Below are 25779 nucleotides of genomic sequence, written 5' to 3' on the forward strand. Positions count from 1 at the left end.
ATCTCACAGCATCCTGTGGTTTTCCTTCACAGCAACACATCATAGTTTGTAATTATATACCTATGTGATTATTGATTAATGTCTCACTTCCCCTCTAGACTAAATTCCACAAGGGCAAGGGTGATATCTGTTTTGCTCACCCTAGTATTTCTAACACCCAGCACAGAGCACAGAGCTTGACACATAATAAAACTCAAATTATATTTTTAGAATGAATGAGGGAACTCAGTGGGACCAGAGTCTGGAAAATTACCTTTTCCAATTATGAAATGGATGGATGGTTCTAATATCAAACGGTCCTGTGAATCCCAAAGTTTTGTGTCTGTTATTCTCTCCAACCGCCCCCCCACCCCAAAGTGTATTCTATACCCTTCTGTCTTCTCTGCTTCCTGCTGTCCTACCCATCCTTGAAATTCCAGCTCCTCCAGGAACAGTTCCTTGACTCCCGCACTGGAAATGCACTCTCCCTATGGCATATCCTTTGCATTTGAAAAATCCGTTTCACTTATTTGGGACTTACTGAGTTGTGAACTTTTTTCTTGTCAAACAGGAGGTTTGAGTTCTATCATGAAACAGTAGGCCTCTGAGACAAAACACTATAGGTGTCTAGATCTATTTACTGGGTGCTCCTTGTTTTGAGTCAACAAAGCCCCGTGGAACAAGCATGAGCTTTGGAGTAAGACTTGGGTTAGAATTCAGCTCTGTCACTTACCGTATAACTTTGAACAAGGTATATGACCTCTCTCGGCTTCTATTGAGGTTATCTGTAAGTATGCTAATAGCTAGAAGGGGTATATAGACTTCTCTTTTACACAAATCTTACTGTACTGTAATAATACTGTAAGTCTCTGGTGCACTTGAGATTAGTGGTCCTCAGGGGGTGAGGGTAGGGTTTTTGGTACCACCTATTAGGGGGTGTTTTGTCTATATGAGGATAAGGGCTGGCTTGTCAATGCCTGAAGGATGCTGCTGGCATTCAGAACACAGGGGCCAGGAAAACTAAATGTCCTGCAATGCATGGGACAATCATACAGTACATACTGTCCTGATCAAAATGGCAAGGAACACACCACTGAGAAACACTACTGTCAATAGTGATACTATCATTGTTCACCCTTATATTCTCAGAATTTAGCACAGGCCTAGAGTAGAAGGGCAAAAAAGGTATGTTAGCCAAACAAAAAAAACGAACAGTAATGATATTTATGTGCATTTGAACAAATCGGATTAGAGCCACGTATGTCAAAGGTACAAGCCTAGCCACGTCAACCACCGCTGTTGTGTCTTCTTGTGCTCAAGGTCCATGACATAGTAGTTTACAAGTTTGAGCAGATCAAATGGTGTGCTTTGACAGTTCCTGTCAGGACAATACTGACCTCTTCTGTTAAGCAACCCTTGCTCAACTACATGGCCCCTTCCATCTGGATGCAGCCTGGCTACACCAGGAACTAGGGCAATGTGGACTGCATGAGAAACAGAACTTTCACCAGCCACCCTGAGGCGAAAATTTCTGACAGATATAGTTTTTACCCCATTCATGAATCCTAGCAACTTGGGTCCACTCCTAGTCCTCTACTTACCTTTTGCAAATCAATGGAAAGTTGCTGAATGAAGGCTTGGAGTTCCTGTTCCTTCTGCTCCAGGGCCGTGATCTTATTTTCTGCACCTGTTTTTGAAGCTGTCACATGATCTCTTTATTGAAAGAAAGCAGACAATGAACAAATTTGGATATCCCACCTAAGACACATTCTTCCACAGGAAAAACACAGATGGTTCTTTACATGTCAGGGCTGCAAACATTAGCCTTGTGAAGATTATCAGTGGAAAAGACTCCTTCACTCTCTCTGAAGCAGAAGGCCCAAGAGAAAAATTCCACTCAGGTTTAGGCAAGAAATCCTGATCTACCTTTGGCTATTCAATAGCTTAGCAACTCTAAAACGTACTAAATTGCTCGGCAGGGTTGGAGTGTCTGAGCCTAGGCAGGTGAAGGGGGATGAGGGTTTGGAGGAGGTAGGGGGATCCTAAAGCCCTAGGCAGATAAGGATAAGTCCAGAAGACCTTGCCAGAATTAAGATCAGGAAGTGCTACAGTGAACAATGGGGAAAGACAGGTTGGCTGTAACCAGAGCTACACTAACACCGCTACCCATGTGCCCCACAGACCAAGCAAGAACCTCTGCTCTTCCAGCGTTGAGTAGTTTCTCTGAAGCTCTTCTATCTTCTGGCTTAAGTCTGCTGACATCTGGTTGGAGATCATCAACTCCTCCTGGGTGCGACTAAGTTCTCTGGTACGTGCTTCCAATTCTTGCTCCATTTTCCCCAAACTTTCTTCTTTTTTTAAAAGCTGATACAAAGATAGAAAGTTTCACTGGACCACTACTAAGAAATACACTTGTAAAAAAATCTGGACAAGGACTTCCTTGATGGTCCAGTGGTTAAGAATCTGCCTTCCAATGCAGGGGACGCGGTTCAATCCCTGGTCAGGGAGTATCCCACAGGCCGCGGGGCAACTAAGCCCACATGCCCTAACTACTGAGCCTGTGCATCTCAACTAGAGAGCCCGCGTGCTGCAAACTACAGAGCCCATGCGCTCTGGAGCTTGCATGCCGCAACTACAGAGCCCACGTGCCCTGGAGCCCACGTGCCACAACTAGAGAGAAGCCCGCATGTTGCAGTGAAGAGCCAGCGCGATTTGGAGCCCGCGCACCACAACGAGAGAGAAGCCCACGTCACAATGAAGATGCTGCAACTAAGACCCAATGCAGCCAAAAATAATAAAAATAAAATAAATAAATTAAAAATAAAATCTGGGACTTCCCTGGTGGTGCAGTGGTTAAGAATCCGCCTGCCAATGCAGGGGACAGGGGTTCGATTCCTGGTCTGGGAAGATCCCACGTGCCGTGGAGCAACTAAGCCCATGCGCCACAACTACTGAGCCTGCGCTCTAGAGCTCGCGAGCCACAACTACTGAAGCCCGCACACCTAGAGCCCATGTTCTGCAACAAGAGAAGCCACTGCAACGAAAAGTCCGCGCACCACAACGAAGAGTAGCCCCCGGGCTTCCCTGGTGGCACAGTGGTTGAGAGTCCGCCTGCCGATGCAGGGGACACGGGTTCATGCCCTGGTCCAGGAAGATCCCACATGCCACGGAGCGGCTGGGCCCGTGAGCCACGGCCGCTGAGCCTGCGCGTCCGGAGCCTGTGCTCCGCAACGGGAGAGGTCACAACAGTGACAGGCCCGCGTAGCACAAAAAAAAAAAAAAAAAAAGAGTAGCCCCCGCTCGCCGCAACTAGAGAAAGCCCAAGTGTAGCAACAAAGACCCAATGCAGCCAAAAATAAATAAATTAATAAATTACAAAAAATCTGGACCAATAAGGCAAGCTTTCATAACATTTTTGTGAGCTTAGAAGGGGTCTCATATGCCCAGTAGTTTAAAAAGAAAAAGGAAATACATTTCAAACAGAACTTTTCCACTTTAACAAACTGAAAAACATACAAATATGATTAGTATCAAAGACAACTAAGGTATGCTTATCAGCAGTTAGAGAGTGATGGCTAGCAAAATCATCTATTCAGGATTTAGCTTCTAAAACAAAAATGCGTACCATGTGCTTTACTTTACTTAGTTCCTGCTGCTGGAACCCCTCTAATTCATCCATTTCATCTCTCCTTTGGAAAAGATTCAAACTCTGGTTCTTCATTTCCTGTAACTGAGCTGTCAGAAACCTTTTATCCTATGCAAAAGAAGATATCAGCTCAGGCAACTAGGACATTAGAAATCCGTATTATACAAGCAGAATTCTTAATAAAGGAAAATCTGAAGACAATTTCTTATCAGTAGCAATAATACATTGATAATGGGAAGCTTTACGGTAATTACTTACAAAATTATCTATAAATTCTTTAACTTAGAAATAAATATGTTTTAAATGATAGTTGTGAAAAGGGGAACAAGAGCAACAATTACTTAACACTTGTAAAGTGCTTAAGTTTGATTAGCAATTGCAGACATCCATTTTACATGTCTATCTCAATGACACACTGAACTGGCTGAATAACATGAGTAACTGGAACAAGACTGAATGCTCTTAAAAAATTAGATGCATTTAAGTAGAACTAATTTTGGTTAGTAAGTTCAGATAGCAAGTCAACAAAAATGAGACATGACTGGTGTCAGAAGGTTACAATTTACTAAATAATAGCTTCCCGAGAGGGATTCTCTTCAGGACAAACCCTGTTGTCACAGTTTCCAATTCTTGATTAAAAAGAAATTAAAACGGGGGGGGGGGAGGGGTGGTGGGACTGGGAGATTGGGATTGACATATATACACTAATATGTACAAAATGGATAACTAATAAGGACCTGCTGTATAAAAAATAAATTTAAAAAAAATTTTAAAAAAGAACTTGCTGTATAAAAAAATTAAATAAAAAAAAGAAATTGAAACAGTCTAAAAATAACATTTCCAAAAATCACAGTGGCTTAAAAGACCTACAAAGATGCCTCATTACTCTTTCCTGGTCTAAAATATTTCCCAACCTCTCCTGCGGTAGGGTGGGGGGACGGAGAGGAAAGATCTTAGTGAACTGAAGTAGATTTTATTTAGTTCAGTCCTATATGGATTCCCCCTTTACCATAATTTTAAAAGATGAAAAAATAGTCCAATGAGAATTCAACTGCTACAATCTTAAGAGTTTCTTTCAAGATAAGAAAACTTTAACCTAACCCATACCTTCATATTTAAGAAGACCATAATTAACACCATGTTTAGATATATATTTTTTAAGCACAAGTTTCTTTGGGACATAGCTTGACTTTTCTGTAATTCTTTCCTTATGTAAATACGTTAAGGCATTTTGATAGCTTGGGTAATCAGATTTCTACAGGACACACAAAGAAAATCGCTGGTTTAACTTCGTGTTTCATCCCAAGAATGGAGCAATAATAAAACTCATCTGTTTAATAAAATTAACAGTAAATATATTTTACAACTGAATATATCAATCTAAGAAATAATTTTCTGGACTTCCCTGGTAGTCCAGCGGTTAGCACTCTGTGCTCCCAATGCAGGGGGCACGGGTTCGATCCCTGGTTGGGGAACTAAGATCCTGCATGCCACATGGTGTGGCAAAAAAAAAAAAAAAAATAGAAAAAGAAATCATTATCTACCATAAAGAGTAACTTAGGAGTACTCAATGAAAACAAGGAATGAATTAGGAAGCAGCACATAATGTGGGCTGAGCAAATTGACTATTGATTATTTTAAATTAAAATGTCTTTCTAATTGTAGGTGTGAAATTTCATCTTCCTGTTCATGTCTGGGAGCCAGGAATACATTACATAAGGCACCTACACAGTGTTACACAAGCTATGGTGCTGGAATAATCAATTCTCCTCATCTGTGTCTAGCTAAAGGGTTCCCTTATCTACTCAATGCTGAGCCTTCAGAAATGCCCTCCTTCCCCACTGCATCCTCAAAAATTATTCCTAATGTTACCACTGTGTCAATCAGAGCCCCAGCAAGAAACAGACTCAAAGTAGATATTCTGCAGACAGTCTAATAAAGGGACTTTTCAAAGCTGTGGGTGGGGTAAGAAAACCCAAAAGAGATGATGTGCTAGTAACAGTTGGGCATAAAGGGGCAAAGGGATAAATAGGTTACAAGAAACACAAAAAGAGAAACTCTATCAGAGGGTGAACCAAAGGTCCAGCTGAAGCTGTGACCTTGGGCCATGGGATGCATCCAAACTGAAGGGATCTCACATGGAGATGGCTGAGGGAATAAACTTCCCGACCACACTCTTCCACACATAGTTCTTTTTGTGTTCCCCACAGGCACACTTAATTAGAAGCCAGAGGGCAATGGAGCCCTGCTGATGCATTCCGTATCAGCCTTCAGATACACAGAGAAAGGTAGGAGAGGAGGTGGAGAGTGTATCTGGAGGGGCAAACAAAAGATATCCAGTACACCCACCAAGAAAAAGGAAGACATGAGCTTTCTAAGTCAGTGTCTAATCACCCAGTGCCCTGCTTCCAAGAGGTGGTATAGCCATCAGTGTACTAGGTACTGAAGAAAGCATTTTCCAAGCCCCAGAGAAGAGGCCAACATTCACAATGAGACAAAAACAAAGATGAACTAACCTTTTCAAGCTGATCCATTTTTTCTGACCATTCCTAAAACAAAACAATAAAAAAGTACAGTTTCCAGGGAAGAGTATCAATAATATCAAGATCTTAAGAAAACAAAATAACCCTCTCCACCCAAAGCAGCCAATCAACCAAACAAAACAGCAAATATAAAGAAAGCCAAGAGTCCTAAAAGGAAAAGAAAATGAACTTTATATAAAATTCTAAAGCACATGTATAAGCCTGCAAATTTTTACTAAGCAGAGCACCCAAACAAGGCTGTATCTGATGTTCTGATGCAGTTTTCAGCTTATTCCTGAGGGTTTTTCTATGAGTACTATTAATATTTCTTGGGAGTGGGTAGCTGGGACCAGCTGTGTTGGTAATTCCACAACTGCTATATAAAAATTAATTTACTGAAAAACAGGCGGGGGGCAGGGGTTGTCTTCAGCAGCCCCCGATCATTATTTTCCTTCTCATTTTCACTTTACCAATATCTTTTATGCCATCTGATAAAAGTTAAAGGAGAAGGGATTACGCCCCTTACTCACCAATCACAGAAGAGGGGAAAAAATAACCACTGGTACAAAAGGCTATATCCCAACTGCCTACAATCAGAGTCCACCAATTTTAGATTATCTCTTCATTTATATACATTCATATCACAGTTATTCACTAATTATTGGTGAATGATTTTTTTTTCTGGCTAGTAAATGTCTGACATGACTAATACACACTGTAAAACAAGTCAACCAACCACCCTACCTACTGCAGATGAAATAATGTATTTTCTTAAAATGAAACGTAATATAATAAATTGACCCTACCTTAATAAATCAGAATTATCATTACAGTATTTTGATGCTTATCTTAAATTTAAAATGCCATTGAACAAAATATACTTTATAATTATTGTAACAGCCAGTAATAGTATTAGTTTCTTATTGTCATTCATTCAGCATCTTTCAATGGATGGTTCTACTGAGATTACAGAAGTTCCTCTCAGTCTAGTTGGCTGGGGATGAGGAAACTTGGGACAGAGGTTGTAAGAACTATGTACTCCATGGATGATCACTAGCTCGATAGCATCTTCTCCACTATAAAGGCAAGTGTTTTGGGACTAGGCCTTCAAACAGGTTTTTGTAGGGCAGAGACCCTTTTCCTTATTTTGGGGTTCACCACCAGATTACGAACACACTACTTTCCTCTCAATTTTACAAAGTTATACAGTTTGGAAAATGATACTCTCACATTATGGACACATTTCATGATTATAACTGTAAAGTTCCTTAATAATTTCCCACCCTAAGGCCAAATGAAATCTCAAAGATCTTATATAGCACTCCTTTTCTCCTGGGTTGTAAATATCTTCTACCAGGTTTATGGCATGATTTTTGAAATCATGTCACTAAGTGAAATCTTTCCACCAGCCTTGGGCAGTGCCACATATAAAATACCTGGTCCTTTCTGGCTAATGCCAAAGCCAGTCCTTCTGCCATTTTGGCTCTGTTGGCTTGGAATGTCTCATTCTGCTCTTGAAATTTCCGCATGGAAGCTGTTAACAAAGAGGCTCTATTTGAGATATGGAGATATTTCAGAAACAGCATGTCAAATAGCCCATGTGATTACTTTACAACTGTCACCTAACAAAAAAGGCCAAGGTCACAGAGTGGATTATGAGACTGGGAAAAACCTGACCCATCTTGACTTTCCCAGAATCTTTTGCCCTTAGTAATAGACCACAGTTTTGTTTTAGCTTGTTTCCAATTGTTCTTGGTTTTTTGTTATAGTCAAGTATATACATTTAGGAAGATGCCAAAGGGTAACTTTTTAAATGATACAGTGATAGAACACTGAGTTAGGTAGGTTGCCAGAAAACACCAATGCTATTGCTAAGTGATGGCTACTACTACTTTATCAGAATTAAAACAAAAAGTCAAAACAAAAAACCCTTTCTTCCACCTTATTTTCCTCAAAAAAATTTTTTTAGTATATATTATATCAACAAAAAATAACTTTCTACTTCTGTTAGCATCTTTCTTGGATTGAACCCAAAGGAGAACATATGATTTAGGGTAAACTAAACAAAATCTATGTTCTATTGTTAGAGGAGTGATGACAGATAGAGATTTTCCCCAGTTCTTGAACAAAGCAGCAATGAAGCTATGGCTAGAACCAAAGTTTCTTAATGTAGGCCCAAGGACCAGGCACTTGATTTTACTAAAAACTAAGGGCAGCCAATAAACCAGCCAACTGGATGAGATAGATAATAACCTTCTCCTAAGAAGCATGCCCATAAAGCAACGTAAGGATGAACTGTATGCTTGTAACTATCAGATAAATGTTACGTCAACTTGATTAAGAAGTACACTACTTATAAAATGAAGATCTGGGCTATGATGAAGGACAAACTTAACCATACGTTATTGTTTCATTTCAAAAAACTAAACCCTGGAAAGATTGAAAAAAGCAGGAAAAAAAATACGTACAATCCTGGTGTTTTTCTAATGCAATTTCAAGCTTCTCTTTTATCTTCTGCAAGTTTCGGACCTGTTCAGCATAGTCTTGGGTGAGGAGGGTGACGCACATACCAGGAATGGACAAACATCAGGAAAGGAAGTTAATTAAACAAAAAAAAAAAAAATGAATGAAAATGATGATGATTTTCTCAACCTGAAAACCATTCCTGTTAAGGAAAGCTGGGCAGACAGCCTCCCATTAACAATGAACAACACAGGCAAACAGGTATAGTACAAACTACCCACGGTGTAAATGGTGAATACAAACAGGCAGATTTGTTTAGCCTTGAGAGAGAACAAGAACTGGGCCTGGTCTGGTCATCAGAAGTGCCCCGCCATGAAAACCACTATTATCTCATTACTTAATTTCAAATCTCAGTTTCACCTTCCTTTCCAGTCTTAGCAGTAGGATAGATCAAAGGGAGTTCACTGAACAGCTCACTTAGAGTCCATACAACTGAGTGACAGTGGTTAGGGCAATAGCAAACATCTTACCACAGTATTGCCTTTGCAATAAAAGTACTTAATTCTCTAGAAAAGTCAGCTTCCTTTCTACACAGAACTGAGCTGCCTATGACACATTAAAGGTGAAAGTCAGAATTAATTACCTTGGTAGCCAAAGAAGATAGTATGGTATAGTGGAAAAGTAGACAGGCTTTAGTTCAAATCCCAACTCTGTCAGTCCTTAGCTGAGAGACCTTAAGCAAATTATTGATCCTAAGTATTAGTTTCTTCATTTATGAAATGATGATATTAATTTACCTACCTCAAAGGATGTATTAGATAATAAACTAAATGTTCTATATGCCTTAATTATAAAACAAACTAAGTGCTTTAAGCACGTTGCACACAGTGCTCCATAAAGGGTAGCTGATACTGTGGTTACTGTTATTATTCATGCTGAGCCTGTAGGTAAATACCCAGGACATAAGTGGGCTTAATAAATGTCAGTCCTCTTCCCTGTCCCTCCTCTAACATCAGTCAAGCCCAAACTATTTAGGGAAGATCCATATTACCTTAGAGCTTTCTCCCCAACACTGAACAAATATAAAGTTACTTCACCTCTGTTACTGGTATTACTTACAGGTAGGGGTAACAGGATAATAACAGTTGAGTTTAAAGCAGACTGTAGTGGTTTGGATCCCAGCTCTACCACCTACTACCTCTGTGACCTTAATGTCACTAAGTCTTGTTAGGCTAGAGTGAGAACAAAATGAGATAATGGACTACCTAGGAGCTGTGAGTTATACTATGTACCTTTGATAACTACACAAACACAAATATGTCACATACAACTTGGTGAATTTTGTAGTCTGTTGCTTTCATTACAGTAAAATGGGCATAAGGCCAAAGGACAAAAACAAACACAGAAGTCATTGACCACTTCACAGGCTGAAGCTTTCAAAATGTATCTACTGGCAGAAACCAAAATAAGAACTCACAACTCTACCACAAATATGCCCTGCTCAGGCAAAGAATATAATAGGAGTGGTGTACATCGTAAACTGCACATAAAAGACATAATGAGAGTTATAGCGTCTATACAGGTGCTGAAGTTAGAAATACCACTGAAAAGTAGCCCAAAGACCCAGAAAGACATTACACAGGTGATATGTATCTGTAGCAAGTGGCAACGTAGCACCATGCCCTGTCTGGTGCTGAAGAATCCAACATCTGTTGGCCATTCCCTAAAAATGCTATCTCCTAACCCTCTCCACCTGAAAGCAAGCTAGGCTAATGGATGAAAGATAGTTAAATCTACATATACTTTTAATACCTTTTATAACCACGGCTAGAAATCTCAGGAGCAGAAAAATGTCAGTTTTTTTTTTTATTAACTTTAAAACTCAGTTTTGAATTTACACTATTCAGTACGCTAACAAAAGAAGGGATTAAAGGGGGTACAAGTTGCTCCTTTTTGACTGAGAATATCAAAATATGTCAAAATAACTGTAAGGTTATGCTGTTTGGCTTTTTTATAGGCAAAGAGGGTCAGGCAAGGCAAGTTTCCTTTGCTTCTTATGAGTTCTTAGACATACCAGAAAGCCTGGCCTCTAATTTCCGTATCTGTTCATTCCTTCTCAAAAGCTGGGATGAAAGATCTTCTCTGGAGCTGCTTCCATCAGACGCCTGTTGAAACAGATATAAGAGGTTGTATTCATACCTGGATTTTTAGCAGTGTGAGACCACAATATTCAATCAGAAAGCAACAACTCTTATTTTACGTTTGGTTACACTTTAAGTGATAACTGAAAAGTTTCTCTAACTATAAAGTAGAAGCAACACTACCTCCATGTATAATGTGAGGAGATACAAGATGCAAAACAGATAAATTGTGTGTGTGTGTGTGTGTGTGTGTGTGTGTGTGTGTGTATGCGCGCACACACACTACTGGAATACACAGTGGTAAACAAATCCATTATGATCATATTACACCAAGTACATAATACAAAAAAATATATTTTCAGATAAAAAAGTAAAGCACTTTATTTTTCCAAAGGTAAAATCCTGAGGTAAAGGGAAGAAGGTTCTTTAGCAAGGGATCAAAGAAAGGCTGGTTGGTCTGTGATGAAGAACCTATCACTGACATTGATAAAGTTTCAGTATCTTCATCTATAAAACAAAGGGGTATCAATCTATAGCTCTAAAATGCATCAAAAACTTTAGCAGATAATATACATTCAGTAAATCACTGTATTAATGAGACATCAAATTTTCCCAATAATTTATATTATCTTAAAACACGTGCACTACTACTACTTTGGGCACTGCTTACTACTGCTAATAAATACATCACTTTACCTTTCTACTTTTGATTATAAAATTTTAAAAATACAGAAGAGTAAGAAGGGTGGTTTAATGAACACTCTCTCTCTACTTTAACAACTGCTGATTTTTCCCATATGTGCTTCATCAATTTTTATTCTACTATAGTACTTCAAATAGCAGACATTGACATTTCATCCTAAACATTTTGATAAACATTTCTAAAACATAAGGACATTTTCCTTTATAGCCACAATACCATTATTATACCTAACAAAATTAAAAATAATAGTATCTAATATCCAGTCTTCAGTCTTCCCCATTTACTGCCAAAATGTATTTAAAGGTGGTTGAACAACTCATTTTAAATATTCATTTACCCACTGAGCCACTTACTTGTCCATTATGGAGGGTATAGTTAAAAGGGAGTCTCAGGAGGCGGAAGGCCCAGGTTAAAGTCCCATCTTCACCATTAACAAACTACAAGAACTTGGACCAATTACTTAACTTCTCTGTGCACTGGTTTCGTCACATGTAAAATGTAACAAACATAATCTACGTCACAAAGCTGTGATGAGGATTAAATAAATCAATACTTGTCAGGTCTTGAAAACACAGCCTGGCACGTAATTAACTTTAATACGTGTCATCTGTTAGTAGTACAAGTTATGATTATTACTGTCAGTGAGACATCTATTCTTAGCACTGTGCTAAGCACTGGGAACAGTGGTGAAACGGAGTCCCGATCTAAGACAGCAGCAGCTGCAGCAACTACGAATTACGAAGTGCTTATTAAGAGCCAGGCACCATACTAAGTGTTTTATATACTATGCAGGAAAGAGTTAACATCCCAGGCCTGAGACTGCTATCCTTGGCAAGGCCTGCTTGTAAGGCGAGCCCTTGGCTGGCCTGTGGGAACTTAGATTTTACAAGGGTTCTCACCATTCCTGATAAGAATGGCTCACTGTACCTAAACTAATTGTGCCAAAAATATGGTTTATGCTGAACACCTGTTTTCATTCTGGGAGTCTGGAATTTTGGTAAATGCTAGGCAGAGGGTGCCTATATGACTAGCCTCCAGTAAAATTCCTGGGCACTGAGTCTCTAATGAGCTTCCTTGATAGACAACATTTTATCCTGTGTTGTCACAATTCCTTGCTGAGGGAAATAAGTGTGCCTTATGCAACTCCACTGGGAGAGGACTCTTGGAAGCCTGTGCCTGGTTTCCTCCAGACTTTGTTCATGCACCTTTTCCCTTTGCTAATTTTGCCTTGTAGTAAATGTTTTCACTGTGATAAATGATAGCAGTGAGTAAAACTATATGCTGAGTCCTGTGAGTTCTTCTAATGAATAATCGAACCTAAGGGAGAACCTTGCCTGCCCACCCTGCCCCAACACACATACTTTAATAAAGACAGGTATAGCTCCTATCTCCATTTTATAGATGTGGGAATTAAGGCACAGAAAAGTGACAAAAATTTTGCCCAAGGTCACACAATAACGATGAAAGAGGAATCAAATCCAGGTCTACCTCCATAACCTGGCCTGAGTTCCTAACTGTTACTCTATTGCCTCTCATGAAGCTCCCAGTTTAGTGGGAGAGCCAAACAAGCAAATCATCAACAACAATGCAGTGTAACAGGTGATATTACAGAGGATATAGGAGACAAGGGACCAAATTCAGCCAGTAGGGATAAAGAGTAGAGGGGGTGAGATGGGCAGGTCGGGTCAAGGGGGCTTCCTGGAAGTAACATGTGAGCCAAGTCTTGAAGGATGCACACAAGTATGTCAGAGGAATTCAGAAGTGAGAGGAGGACATAGGAGAAATTCCAGAGACAGGAGACAGAATATGCAAACATTTGTAGGTATGATGGAAAGTTGTCCATTCCATAAAGTACATTAAGTTCAATGTACAATGGCTGGAGCACAGGGTATAGGAACATAGAATGAGATAACAGTAGGATGGGTTAGCTGTGACAAGACCACAGAGGTTTACCATTATACTATAATAATGACTTTGCACTTCATCCTGCAGATGATGGGGAAGCCACTGAGGAGTTTCAAGCATTGGACAGACATGAACAGGTCCGCTCTGGGGAGTTATTGGAGCCAGGGGGCCCAGATAGGCTACCACATTTGTCCACGAAAGAAAGACAGCCTGAAATAAAATGGAAGTAAAATGTACTACTAGTAAATGGAGTACAAAGGGTAAGTTTGAGTCAGGAGATGGAAGCCAAAATACTTGCTGACTAACTGGACACCAAGAAGTGAAGAAGCGAAGAGTCTAAAATGTCTCCAAGGTTTCTTGCTGGTGACTTGGGGGATGAAGGTGCACATGTGGAAATGGAGTTAATGAATTCAGTTTTGTTCATGTTAGAATTTGAGATACCAGAGGAAAGGCACCTGGTTGGAGAAATATATGCAATGGGATATAAAGGTCTGGAGATAGGGAGTGAAGATCAGAATGTATACATAAATAAGTTCAAACAGATAACTTTAGAAGTCACACAGCAAAGTATTTCCTGAATTCAGGCCAATCTCCATATCTGGAATACATTCAAGATGAGCGACTTCATTTAGCAAGTCAGCGTGAAGGCAAAGCAAGTACTTCTGCCACAGAACTCAGCATTAAAACTATGTCCTTCAGCCTGGTGATCAAATGTGCATTTATATTTCCTGTTAAATACAGGAGCCAATGATAATTTAGATCTGGTCATCTATTGTTCCACCCCAATAACCTAATAGCTTCTGCCACGTAATCTGACCTGAACAGATAGTATGAGAAAGGAGGACTCATCTGACCATGGAAACAACTCAAGTATCTATCACTAGTAGAAGACAGAGGCAAATTGTGGCCTTTTCAAATGCTGGAATTTTACACAGCAGTAAAAATAAATGAATCACCTATAGTGTACCATTTTTATAAAGTTTGAAAACAAGCAACATTAAAAAACAGATTGTTTATGAATATATATGTATCTGGTAGGATATTTTAAAAAGCAAAGGATTGATATACACAAACTTTTGGACAGGTTACCTGAAGGGGCGGAAAGGGAAGGGAACCAAGAAGGAGCAAACAAGTGGCTTTGACGGTACCGATAATGTTCTAGTTCTCTGTATAGGTGACAGATTTAACAAGCATTCATTTTATTTTTATGCCTTATACTTTACACTTACATTACATACATTCTTTTACATATATCAAGCATTATAAATAACTTCTTTTAAGTTATCTAACTTTAAGAGGATCCTGTCATATGCCACCGACCCGATTTTAATCCTAAGGCATGACACTTACCTAACACAGCAGCATCCTCAAATCTTTCCAGCTACAAAGGTATTTTACAAATAAGGGACACAGTGCAGCCATCAGTGCAATCTTTTCATCAATTTTCCCACTAAAATAGTGCTAATTCCCTGGCTAATTCCACACCAAACTCACAGACCTCGCTAAGCAACAATGACTTAAGAGTGTATATATGTGCAGACACAACAAGCCAAAGTATTTCGAGAAATGAAATGTAAAAGAAGATGCACAAGGTATACAGATGGAAAAAGAGTACAAGAGGACAATGTAGAGAATATGCAAAGGGACCCACGAAAAATAAGAAAAAAAATAGAAAAGCACCTCAGAGCAAGAAGAATCAGATATAAACTACAAATAATCTTGCAATTTTAAAAGAAAATACTTATTGGAGGGACTTCCCTGGTGGTCCAGTGGCTAAAGACTCCATGCTCCCAATGCAGGGGGCCCAGGTTCGATCCCTGGTCAGAGAACTAGATCCCACATGCTGCAACTGAGAGTTCCCATGCTGCAACTCAAGATCCCACACGCTGCAACTAAAGATCCTGCGTGCTGCAACAAAGATCCCGAGGGCCGCAACTAAGACCCAGAGCAGCCAAATAAATACATAAATATCTAAAAATATATATATATATAAAAACGGCTATTACGAAATAATAATAAAAATTTATTGCAAAGATTCCCTGAAATATTATTTTAAAAATACAATGAGGCTGTACCAAACATTAAAAACTAGAGAAGATACTTACAAAGTCATCTCCTGAGTCAGCTCCCATGGAAGCAACCGATTCCTTGCTCACTGATCGTGGGATCCTAGTAGCACCTCCTGGCCTCTGAACGACAGCAGTCTCTTCTGCAATTTTCTTCTTTAGTTTTGCAAACATTTTGCTGTGTGGCTATCCTGCACTGAGGGCCAGGTCTTGAACCCCCAACAGTCGTTAGGCCAGCAACCAGGAATTCCGAGACAGGTGCCTAAAAAGTTCCAGATATCCAAACTAACTGCATTCCCACTGAAATGTGGGCCAAAGGCTTGTGGCAATAGCGTATCTATAAATCAGATGAAAGAGCACCTCTGAGTTAAACACCAGAGAAATTTCACATCTGGGTTGTTTTGTTAAGCTTCAGGTTTCAAGATTAAGTTTCATAAGTTTACATGCACACTTACTAGAACACAATTACTAAACATCTGAAAAGCACTCAGGTGCTACAGATGCATGTACAGATAAGGAAATCCAGTCTCAAGGAGGTGAAGTAATCTGCCAAAGATTGTGTGGCTAAACGCAGCGCTGGCATTTGAACCCAGGACTCTGACTCACAAGTCCTTACTCTTTTTTTTTTTTTAATTACACCACATTGGCTGTGGCATGTAACACATCAAGTAAAATTTCCCACGGCAAACATTAACATAATGCTTCTGAATCCTTCCCCCAATAATATTAAGTTCAACTACAGTTTAGACAAAAACATGTAACTCAATACAGGGAGAAGGTATAATGTTCTAATGTTCCAAGATGGTTTGGAATCAGCTGTTCACTAGAAAATGTTGACAACTTTTTTCCTAAAAAAGCAGGCAAGCCAGCCAACGTATCAGATATCCTTAAATGTTTCCTGGAAATGCTGTGTGGTTCTCTTTTTTAAGAGTGACTAAAATTACCTCAAGTCAATTTCTTTTTTCACAATGTTTTACATGATATTCAAACATCTTTCCCTCCTAACGTGCATGAAACATTTACATTCTGGGTCCAAACTTAACTTTTGATATTTTGTGGAGGATAACTAAGCTCCACTCTAAGATGTACAAATGACTTCTTACCACTTCAGAGCATCCATTTAAGTCTGTACAATTCTTCAAAAGTTTTACCTTCAATGTCTGTAAACCACCTACTCACCTGGCTTATCTACTAGATTTAAAACAGCTTGGAGGTCAAAGCTTTCTGTCCTGCATGAAGACAAAAATAAAATGCATTGAATATTTCCTCTCAAGTGTAAGGCCAAAATGTTGCGGGGTCGGGCCAGGGGTGTGGAAGAGGAGGGAGGAAGGACTAAGGTGAGGGGGAGAGAAAATCTGTTCTACCACAATCCTCAGGGGTATCCCCTCCCTCACCCTGGTCTTTGCATCTGTGATTTGCGTAAGAGCTTCACTTAAAGGCACAAAGAACAGAATCTCTCATTGTAGTAAGTGGCTAAACTCACTTCGCCTTGGGAGGAGCAGTGAGCAAAAGAACTTTAACGAGATTAAGGTTTCCCAGGGCTAGTATTTATTTCAGTTGATTCTGACAGTCACACTGTTTACCCGGCCAGACCCCAGAGCCTTGACTCGAACTAAGAAGGTCGCTGAGAAAAAGGATGGCTAAGTTGGGTAAAAGAGCTTTCTAATGCCCGGGGGCCAGCCACCTGCCACGGCAGTTTGGATCCCACTCAGTCTCCTTCCAGACCCGCCCGTGCGTGGACTGTCAAAGAAGGGAAGGACCAATGTGTCTCCCATTTAACAGCAGGGAAACCGAGACCCAAAGAGGAGGAGTGACTGGTCCAAAGTCGCGCAGGGGGGGAAATTCCGGAACCCCAGGCTTCAGGTTCCCAGGCCGGGGAGCCCGCCTCTGCCCCCACCCTCGTCCTTTCTGCACCCCGGTACTGCCCTCCGCCTTGGGTCTTGGGCAACCCAGTCGGGGCCTCTTTGGGCGCACTCCGAGACCACCGGGAGAAAGAGGGGCCTGCTCGTGTCTCCGGTCCCCGCCCGCGCACCTGCCGCTCTCTGGGCAGCCGGCAGACCCCGCCTCCGGGGCCTCTCGTGAGCGCCGGCCCGCGTCACCAGCCCCCACAGCCGGCCTGCGGGCAAAGCAGCAAACCGGAACCGCACTTCCACAAGCGCGCCGGAAGTGGCTGCGCGCGAGCCGTCCCACCGTGCGCATGCGCCTGAACGCCGTCTTCCCGGCGGCCGGCGCGAGCTGCGGGGTGGCGGTTGGGCCGGAACCGCTGGAGGGCGCGGGGCTGGGCGCTCCCTGAAGCCGGTCCGCCACGTCAGCAGGCGGCCAAACCCTGGTAGGAGGGCTGGATGGCTGAAGCACTTCTTTCCTTTTTTTTTTCTTTTTAAAGGGGGCGGTGCGGAGCGGGGGAAGTGGTAGGAAACTGGTGCAAAGGGGAAAGAACTGATTGCTGCGGTGGTGCCAGCCTGCGGCGTGGAAACCTCAGGCCGTGGCTGGCCCAACCCAGACTTTTCACTCCTCTCCCTGCATCCCAGTCTGCACCCTACACGGCCGCCTTGTACCTGCAAGCCCCTGCCGCCTTCCTCACGCTGGAACCTATGGCTCCACACGTTAGTACTGAGAACTCGCGCTTCGTAATGGGTGTTTTCAGTTTTGTGCCTGTGACCCACTTGTAGGACACGTAATGTGTCATTGAAAGAAGAGCTTCCGGAATCATACCCTTACTATATAGTGCAGTCTGATATATTGCATTTCATTAGAAACACACGCTAGCGGCAGCCCACCACATTCATTTCACTAGCCACTAATGGGCCTCCAACTTTTGACAGATGAAGAAAGTCCAGAGAGGTAAAACTGCCTTGTACAAAGTTACAGTACAAACTGGTAGCCTACGTCGGGTCTCGACTCCTTAATGCCAACCAAGCCAGACATTCCACATTGAAGTTGCACATGTTCTTGCCCAGACCCAACACCAGCCTGAGGGCCAGCAGCTTCAACCCAATCCCCTGAAACAATCCCTCCCTCAGTGTGTCCCACCTGGAGGAGGGCAGGGAAAAAACCAAGACTAGGACGTAGAAGAAATTTACAAACTAAAACAATAGCATCAAATCTGCAACCTCAAGACTGTTTCAAGTAACCGAGGAATTATCTGAAAGAAGCAAACCCTATCAGTTTAGCCCTTACGTTGTCAACAATCTGAAGAAGTAGCAAAAACTTTAAGCAAATAATGTTTATTTTTATATCGATGATACACTTTATACGTGAATTCAAGATACAAAATTCATTTACAAGAGTTCACACCGGATGAATGTAATCACATTCCTAGAGAGAACATTTATCAATGCAAAAATGTCTTCAATACACTGACAACAAAAATCAAATATTCTGTAATCTTGTTATTCAATAAACATCAAAACAATGTTTAACTCTCCATCCTCTACTATTTAAGAGCCCTCAAGGTGGTAGGCACCATATAACAGAAGAAAACATTGGAAAAGACAAGGGCCTACTGAATCTGCTCTGCAGAATCACAGTGTTTACTCTGATATTCATTTACTTAAGTAGTGAAAGGCTTGCTATCCTTTATGACAAATCACGTACCATACAAGAGTCAAAAGTGATGATCAAGAAAATAAAATGTTTTGATAACTTCTCAATTTCTAAAATCTATGACATATTAGCCATAACAGACAAAGCAGAAAAAGGCTGCTGAAAAGGAACACAATAGGAAAACATCCTTAAGAGTATGTATGGCTTAAGCAATTTAGAAACACAACAGATAAGACTTATACAATACCACAGTTGTTCAAGTCCGATGATATTGACAATATAATTTTCCCCCTTAGTCATTGGTGGTAAATAGCCCCTTCAAATTTAATTCTACTGAGAACACATATAAAACTAGTGAATCCAAATGGTTTCTTGTCTCACAGAGCTGACTTGATGGATTTTGTTCTACTAAAGTATTAACCCACAATACCCAAAATTTAATACAAATGAGCAACAAGACTACGTTTCAAGGATTACAGTGATTGGTGAATAGCTAGATAGGCAACCAAATAGCTTCATTATTTGCACGACAGATTAGCAGCACTTGGATAAGAACTGTTACGTGAAAATTATTGTGCTTCAACCTCTCAAAGAGAGCTAATAAATATACCTCTATAATCCTTATAGTGTTACAGTTCTATAACATTTCAGTTACAGACAAGCACAATTTTTAAAAAGTATTTCACACCACTACAAAATCAAGTAATTATATTCTCCAAATGTAATTTCTGTTATGATTGAAACAAGTGCATTTCTGCCTAATAGCCATAATATAGACAATAGGTTCACCATTATTTTCAGGGAAAAAAGACCAAATATAACTTATTTTAACTCCTATTTGATTATCTTAACCTTTAGTGATGACTTGAATAAAGAAAAGGGTATTCAACCTTACAATGGAAACTACTCAGACAAAATAATAATGTGGCCTGAAATGACAAAATTCTTTAGAGCTAAGTAGGAAATGATTTAAAACTGCTTCATCACATTCAATGATTAGTGAAACCACTATTTTTACTGGTGCTACACAGTGAAGATAAACCTATTTGGATAAATTCCTTCATTTGTAAACTCTACTATGAAAATGGTAGGACATTGCATCTGCCTTTCCTATTACCTAAGACCTTTCTACTTTGACAGGAAGAAGCCTCCAAAGTGTATCTCTTGATTGTTGAGTGGCAAGGTTTATTAAAAACAACAAATAAAAAACAGCTGGAGAACTAGTCATATGATCTATGTGATGAAAGGAATGTAACCAGATAACTATAAAAAGCCACAAACACAAAGACCTAAAATATTTTACTGAACCATTGAGTTCTTTTTAATAAAAAAGAAACAAAAGTTTTTTAAAAAACTCATTCTGCAAGAAATAGTAAATAAAAATTCTTATTGCCCTAAAACATTTGAAGCAATTTTTCCTGCAGATTTCTAATACATTACAACACATACCTATAATCTAAAAAAAATGTCAGTAACATGCAAAGAAGGGTAGGAATAGATTTTTAAATTTAAATAGTGTTTATTTCTATATGTTTGGAAATATTTACTCGGGATTATCATATATGATCATTTCACATTTTACAATGGTTTGATGTTTGAAAATATCAAACCATTTTACTGATTTGATGTTTGAAAAGACTTATGGGTCAAATTGTAATGTTTACAAATCTTAATTTTCAATCACACATAAGTGGACATTCATGACAGTTTCAAGAGAGAAAAGAATATTAGTAATATAGGGCTTCCCTGGTGGTGCAGTGGTTAACAATCTGCCTGCCAATGCAGGAGACACGGGTTCGACCCCTGGCCCAGGAAGATCCCACATGCCGCAGAGCAACTAAGCCCATGTGCCACAACTACTGAGCCTGTGCTCTAGAGCCTGTGAGCCACAATTACTGAGCCCACGTGCCACAACTACTGAAGCCCACGTGCCTAGAGGCCGTGCTCCGCAACAAGAGAAGCCACTGCAGTAAGAAGCCCGCGCACCGCAACAGAGTAGCCCCCGCTAACCCAACTAGAGAAAGCCTGCGTGCAGCGAAGACCCAACGCAGCCAAAAATAAAATAAATTAAAAAAAAAGAATATTAGTAATATAACAAAATTTTAAATAATGTTTACTGCATACCTAAAGGAAGGCTAGCTATAATTCCCCATCTCATTCTGAAGTGACATAAACACTCATTCTATTAATTTTCATTCCATAAGCCTATCAGAAAAGTAAAAAAATCTCAACCCTAAAATTACCAATGTCTCAATAAACAATACTACACCTAAAAAGATGATTGTCTTGGGATGTAGACTGGAATTGTTCACCAAAATATTCCCAATTTATAGTCTGTTCTATGACCAAATTCAGGCTTTATGATTAAGTGAATCTGGAGTGCAGAATTAGTATACCTCAAACTGCTAAAAAACTCTGAAAGCACTGTTCAAATGTTTTTTAAAAAATCATACTGCTTAGACTAGTTTGATAATTTAAAATATAACTTTAAAAAAACACAAATTAACAAAAATGTTTAAATTAAGAAATGGTGCTTCAGTCAGTGATTAACAACGTTATATAGAAATGGAATTCTTCTTAAAAGTCAATATTACACCAAACTAAGTTAAAAATATCAATTTTAGCTTAAGAAAACATTTCACATCTACAGAATTCCAAAGGAAATATTTCTATGGCATCAACAAATTAGTTACACTTGATTTAATACATTTATCTTTACCCATTTAAGGGCATGTCCCCCTACATCATCCTGACATCCTTCCCTTCAATAGGTGATTGATTCCATTCACACATCAATTATCCTTCCTTAAACACAAGGCATGTTTAATAAATCTCTGTGTTCAAAAATTCAGTGAAGCTGGGACACAGTGTAATTATTATGTTTTGAAATTCTCGTTTGAGGAAGATTAACTGCCTTAATAAAATTGTTTTTTAAGGTAAAGTGGTCACAGTATCCAGGAAAGAACTGGAGGTACAGCATGAACAGGTATAAAGTATCCATGTCTAAGACTGCAGGAGAATAGGGGGAGAGAGGACTTGGTTTTCTAAGCAATTCTTATTTAATTGCAACCTGACTGTTAGAGAGTCAGAGGTCATATTCACAATGTCAGTCTCATCTACTACACTTCTAAATGCTGCTGCTCTCCTCAAATCAATGTCCACATCAAGCATGAGTCAGTTCCATGAATTTTAAATAGCATAACATCTGCTCTGCTACTCTCCAGTTGCAATAAATGATTTGGTTACTAAAACAACTCGAACATCAGACACTATGAACGTTTTCACTGATTTTCTCAGAAAGAATACATCACCAAATTTTAATATGTATTTAAGAAAAAGGCTATTACAACTTTATTTAAAATTTAACATTGTAATTGAGAAGTGTTATGAATACTTGGCTGACATATTAAAAATACAATGAAGAGGCAAACGTAACATTTTGGAGAACAGTAGAAATGACTCCTGACTTTTCTCTTTAAGATAATTTAAAATTGGATCAGATAGATTTAATCTTCTGAAGAATAATGGGGTAAATAGTTGTTTGCAGTTATATTTTATCAAGCAGAAAAATAACCCCTACTTAATTTTTGTGGTGAATGTATTCAAGTGTATATTAAATATCTCCTACACTCTTCCGTGCAAATAAACATGCCCAGTGAAGACCCGAGTAACCGAATATTGATCTCTGTGATATTCCATAGGTTCACAAATTGGCACTGCACATATTTACTATCCTCTTATCCTCCCCTACCTGTCATTCTTGGTAGAGGTTTGAAGGCCCCACTTTTATAGCATGCCATGCACCTAATATTAAGAATCCTACTTCATGTGTGAATGTATCAATTTGCAGAACACAGTGGTCTCACAGAGACAAAGAAATACAACTGGAGGCATTTTATTCACTGGAAGCATTTTCTCAGATAAGCATACTCATCTTTGATATGCAGCTCCAATTAGAAAAATCTCTCGTTAGAAATGCCAAGACAGGACTAAATTAATCACAGCTGCGGCAAATATAAAGGTTATCAACCTCTTGTTCCTCATTAAATTCGACCCTACCTAGGTAAAGCCCTCCTCTACCGAATGCTCCTTTTTCTGCCTCACAGAGGTAAGATGAGACACACTGGTGAAAAAAATATTGTTCCCAAATTAAACTGTGGTATCAGGCATTAAAATGGCAACTAGGAACGTATTTCCCTACTTAAAGGACATTTTCCTATCTATTTTGAAATGTGATCAAAGTAATTTTTTCCACTGCCCCTTGATTCTCAATATAAATACTTATGTTACTAAGTAATAATACCCAACTACAGGCAAGAAAATAAAGTACTAATATAGCTTAAGAACCTGCTGGTGTCTCAGTTTCACATACTTAGGTTTTTCAGGTTCCTATCACTAATTTATCATCAGTTTAAATGGAAATTGGCAGATGATTTTAAAGCTAAGAATATCCAGCTTTCTGTTAAGATCTTCATGTCCTAATTTCAACTCCAAATTAGTCCATTTTACCCAAACACAAGCCCCTCAAAATAGAGGCTCACGATTGAGATACAGCCACAACCTAATTACAGCAGCATGAACAATGCCACCATGATGTCCTCACAGAACTTAAATAAATTCAGCCCACAATGGGCATGGGTATATAATATACACATACTGTATCTCTGCATACCATATATTTACAAATATGTACATATATACAAAAAGTATACACAGAGATTCAGCATCATGAAAATATATACATGCCACTGCAAATAAAATAAGAATTTCAAATAAATAAGGACAACAAAAAAGCCCTCAATGTAAATATCCTTAATACTCTCCAAACAAACATACAGGAACATATACACCCAAAATATCACCAGGAGATTCATATCATTCATATTCATATCAAATCTTTTTACTCACTTAGGATGGGGAGGTGGTTCCACATCACAGGCAGTAGCCAAGTTTGCAGACCTTAGTACCTTAGTATATTTCCTGTCCAGAATATTCTCTGTATATCAGACTGATTACAAGTCTCCGTGGATAACTAAGTACAAGATTTTTCAACAGAGTCCAAAACCCTTCTAAGAGACAGAAAGTTACTAACTCACACAGGTCAGAGATTAAACTCGGAGAAAAATGCTAATGAAAGCTCTCATAATTAATATATACATTGGATTTGTTGCTTTTCCCTTTACCTCAAAGAAATTCAGTTCAATCACCACCTAATCTGTCTCAGGGAATACTACTGCAAGAAGAAAACAAAGCATAGTAGCCACAAGTGAGAAAAATAAAACCCAGATCCTTTACCAGGAAAATTTCAGTCATGACTAGATTGCACTTTGCTTTTATAATCTCAAAACATTTCAACTTGGTAAAAATATAAAGGGTACAATAAAGTCTATGTGCTTTGAGAGGTTTTTGAGAGCACCACTTCCTAGGAAGAAAAAACACACACACACATACACAAAGGATATACTCTGGCTAAAATCAAAGATAAAATGTCTGACTTGTGGATTTTTTTATAAATAATAAATTAAAATTTGCTGGGGCTGATTGATTTACTGGTTTCAATATTTGATATATTAAAAAAATACCATAGCTTTTGTGCCAAAATATAAATCTCTAATTATTTCTTTCTTGTTCATTATAGAAAGCAACCTGAGCTACTGGAAAGACTGGGCTGAGATTAGGAGATTTGAGTTTTAGTTCTAGCTCCATCTTTATGAAAAAAAACTGAGTTTTTTGGGGTCGCAGCTTTCTCTTCTGTAAATTAGGGAAGATAGTCGCTTTATCAACTTCAGAAATATACGGACAAAGAAAGAGAAAACAATTCCATTGTGCTTAATTTTGTTTTGTATATAACTGACTTCTTGCACTCTTACACTATTTTGTTTACAGTGGTTCTTAGGTGAGGTGAGACACTATCAGAATCTCCAGGGGGGAGTTTGTGCAATTTGAAAGCAAAGAAGTACCCTTTCTCATTGTTTTGCTTTGTTCTTAGTTCCAAAATTTAAATTTCTATGAATTCTAAAAATAAATAAAGGGTTTAACATTTTAATATTCATAAAGGGGAGCAGTATATATTGAGAAAATAAGATTCTCTGCCATTGCCATCTTGAGCCCATTGAGTGATTGTCCTTTTTCATTTCCTCTTCCTCAATTAAAGTAAGGTCTTAAAATGTAGAAGCTGGGTAATGGGTATAAAAGGTTCATTAAACTCTGTGTATGTTTTAAATTTTCATAACAAAAAGTTAAAAAAAACAACAACAAAGGAATACAAGTGTTTGCACAAATGTAACCTTCACAATAAGGCCTACCCCGATCACTCACTGAAACATTATTTTCTGCCTAAAAACAAACGAAAAATTTCCCTTGCCACACTCTAAATTTTCTTCATACTATTTAAAACTTTCTAACATAAATTTACTTATTATATTTATTGCCTGATTCATCCTACTAGAATATAAGCATCATGAAAACAAGGACTTTTAAGTCTACGTTGTCTGTTTCACCAATGCCTAGGACAAAATCTGGAGTATAGCGTTGTTCAATACACATTTTTTTAAAGGCATGAATGAAACAATAGTTTAGAATTTTCCAGCACAGTTTTCCTCTCAAGATTACTTTAGTTCACTTAAAATTTTTAACCACCAGTAAGGAATTACACTACTATTAACTTGAGGAGCAAGGTCATCATCTAAACACTAGCTGTGAGTTCCAAGACCCCTTGTTCTTAGACAAACACGTTACTAATAACAAAAGCTCCAATTTCTTCTGGAGATTCTCTCTCTGAACTAGTTTCTACAACAACTAAGTGGGACCC

General features: G+C 39.1%; 1 protein-coding gene across 1 annotated transcript in view; it reads right to left on the minus strand.

Annotated features, from left to right (window-relative positions):
* The window catches only part of GOLGA1 (golgin A1), a 49782-nt gene extending 32208 nt beyond the window's left edge, over positions 1-17574 (minus strand). The window contains exons 1-10 of the mRNA XM_024762498.1: positions 17458-17574; positions 16605-16654; positions 15465-15762; positions 10685-10775; positions 8616-8690; positions 7584-7681; positions 6142-6174; positions 3605-3733; positions 2174-2343; positions 1581-1692 (exon numbers count right to left, since the gene is read on the minus strand). Coding sequence (XP_024618266.1) covers positions 1581-1692; positions 2174-2343; positions 3605-3733; positions 6142-6174; positions 7584-7681; positions 8616-8690; positions 10685-10775; positions 15465-15599 — 843 coding nt within the window. The 5' untranslated portion in view covers positions 15600-15762; positions 16605-16654; positions 17458-17574. The remainder of the gene's footprint in view (positions 1-1580; positions 1693-2173; positions 2344-3604; positions 3734-6141; positions 6175-7583; positions 7682-8615; positions 8691-10684; positions 10776-15464; positions 15763-16604; positions 16655-17457) is intronic.
* Between the last annotated feature and the right edge of the window lie 8205 nt (positions 17575-25779).

This window comes from Neophocaena asiaeorientalis, unplaced genomic scaffold (assembly GCF_003031525.2).
Source record: "Neophocaena asiaeorientalis asiaeorientalis breed wild unplaced genomic scaffold, Neophocaena_asiaeorientalis_V1.1 scaffold78, whole genome shotgun sequence".
Taxonomy (NCBI): Eukaryota; Metazoa; Chordata; class Mammalia; order Artiodactyla; family Phocoenidae; genus Neophocaena; species Neophocaena asiaeorientalis.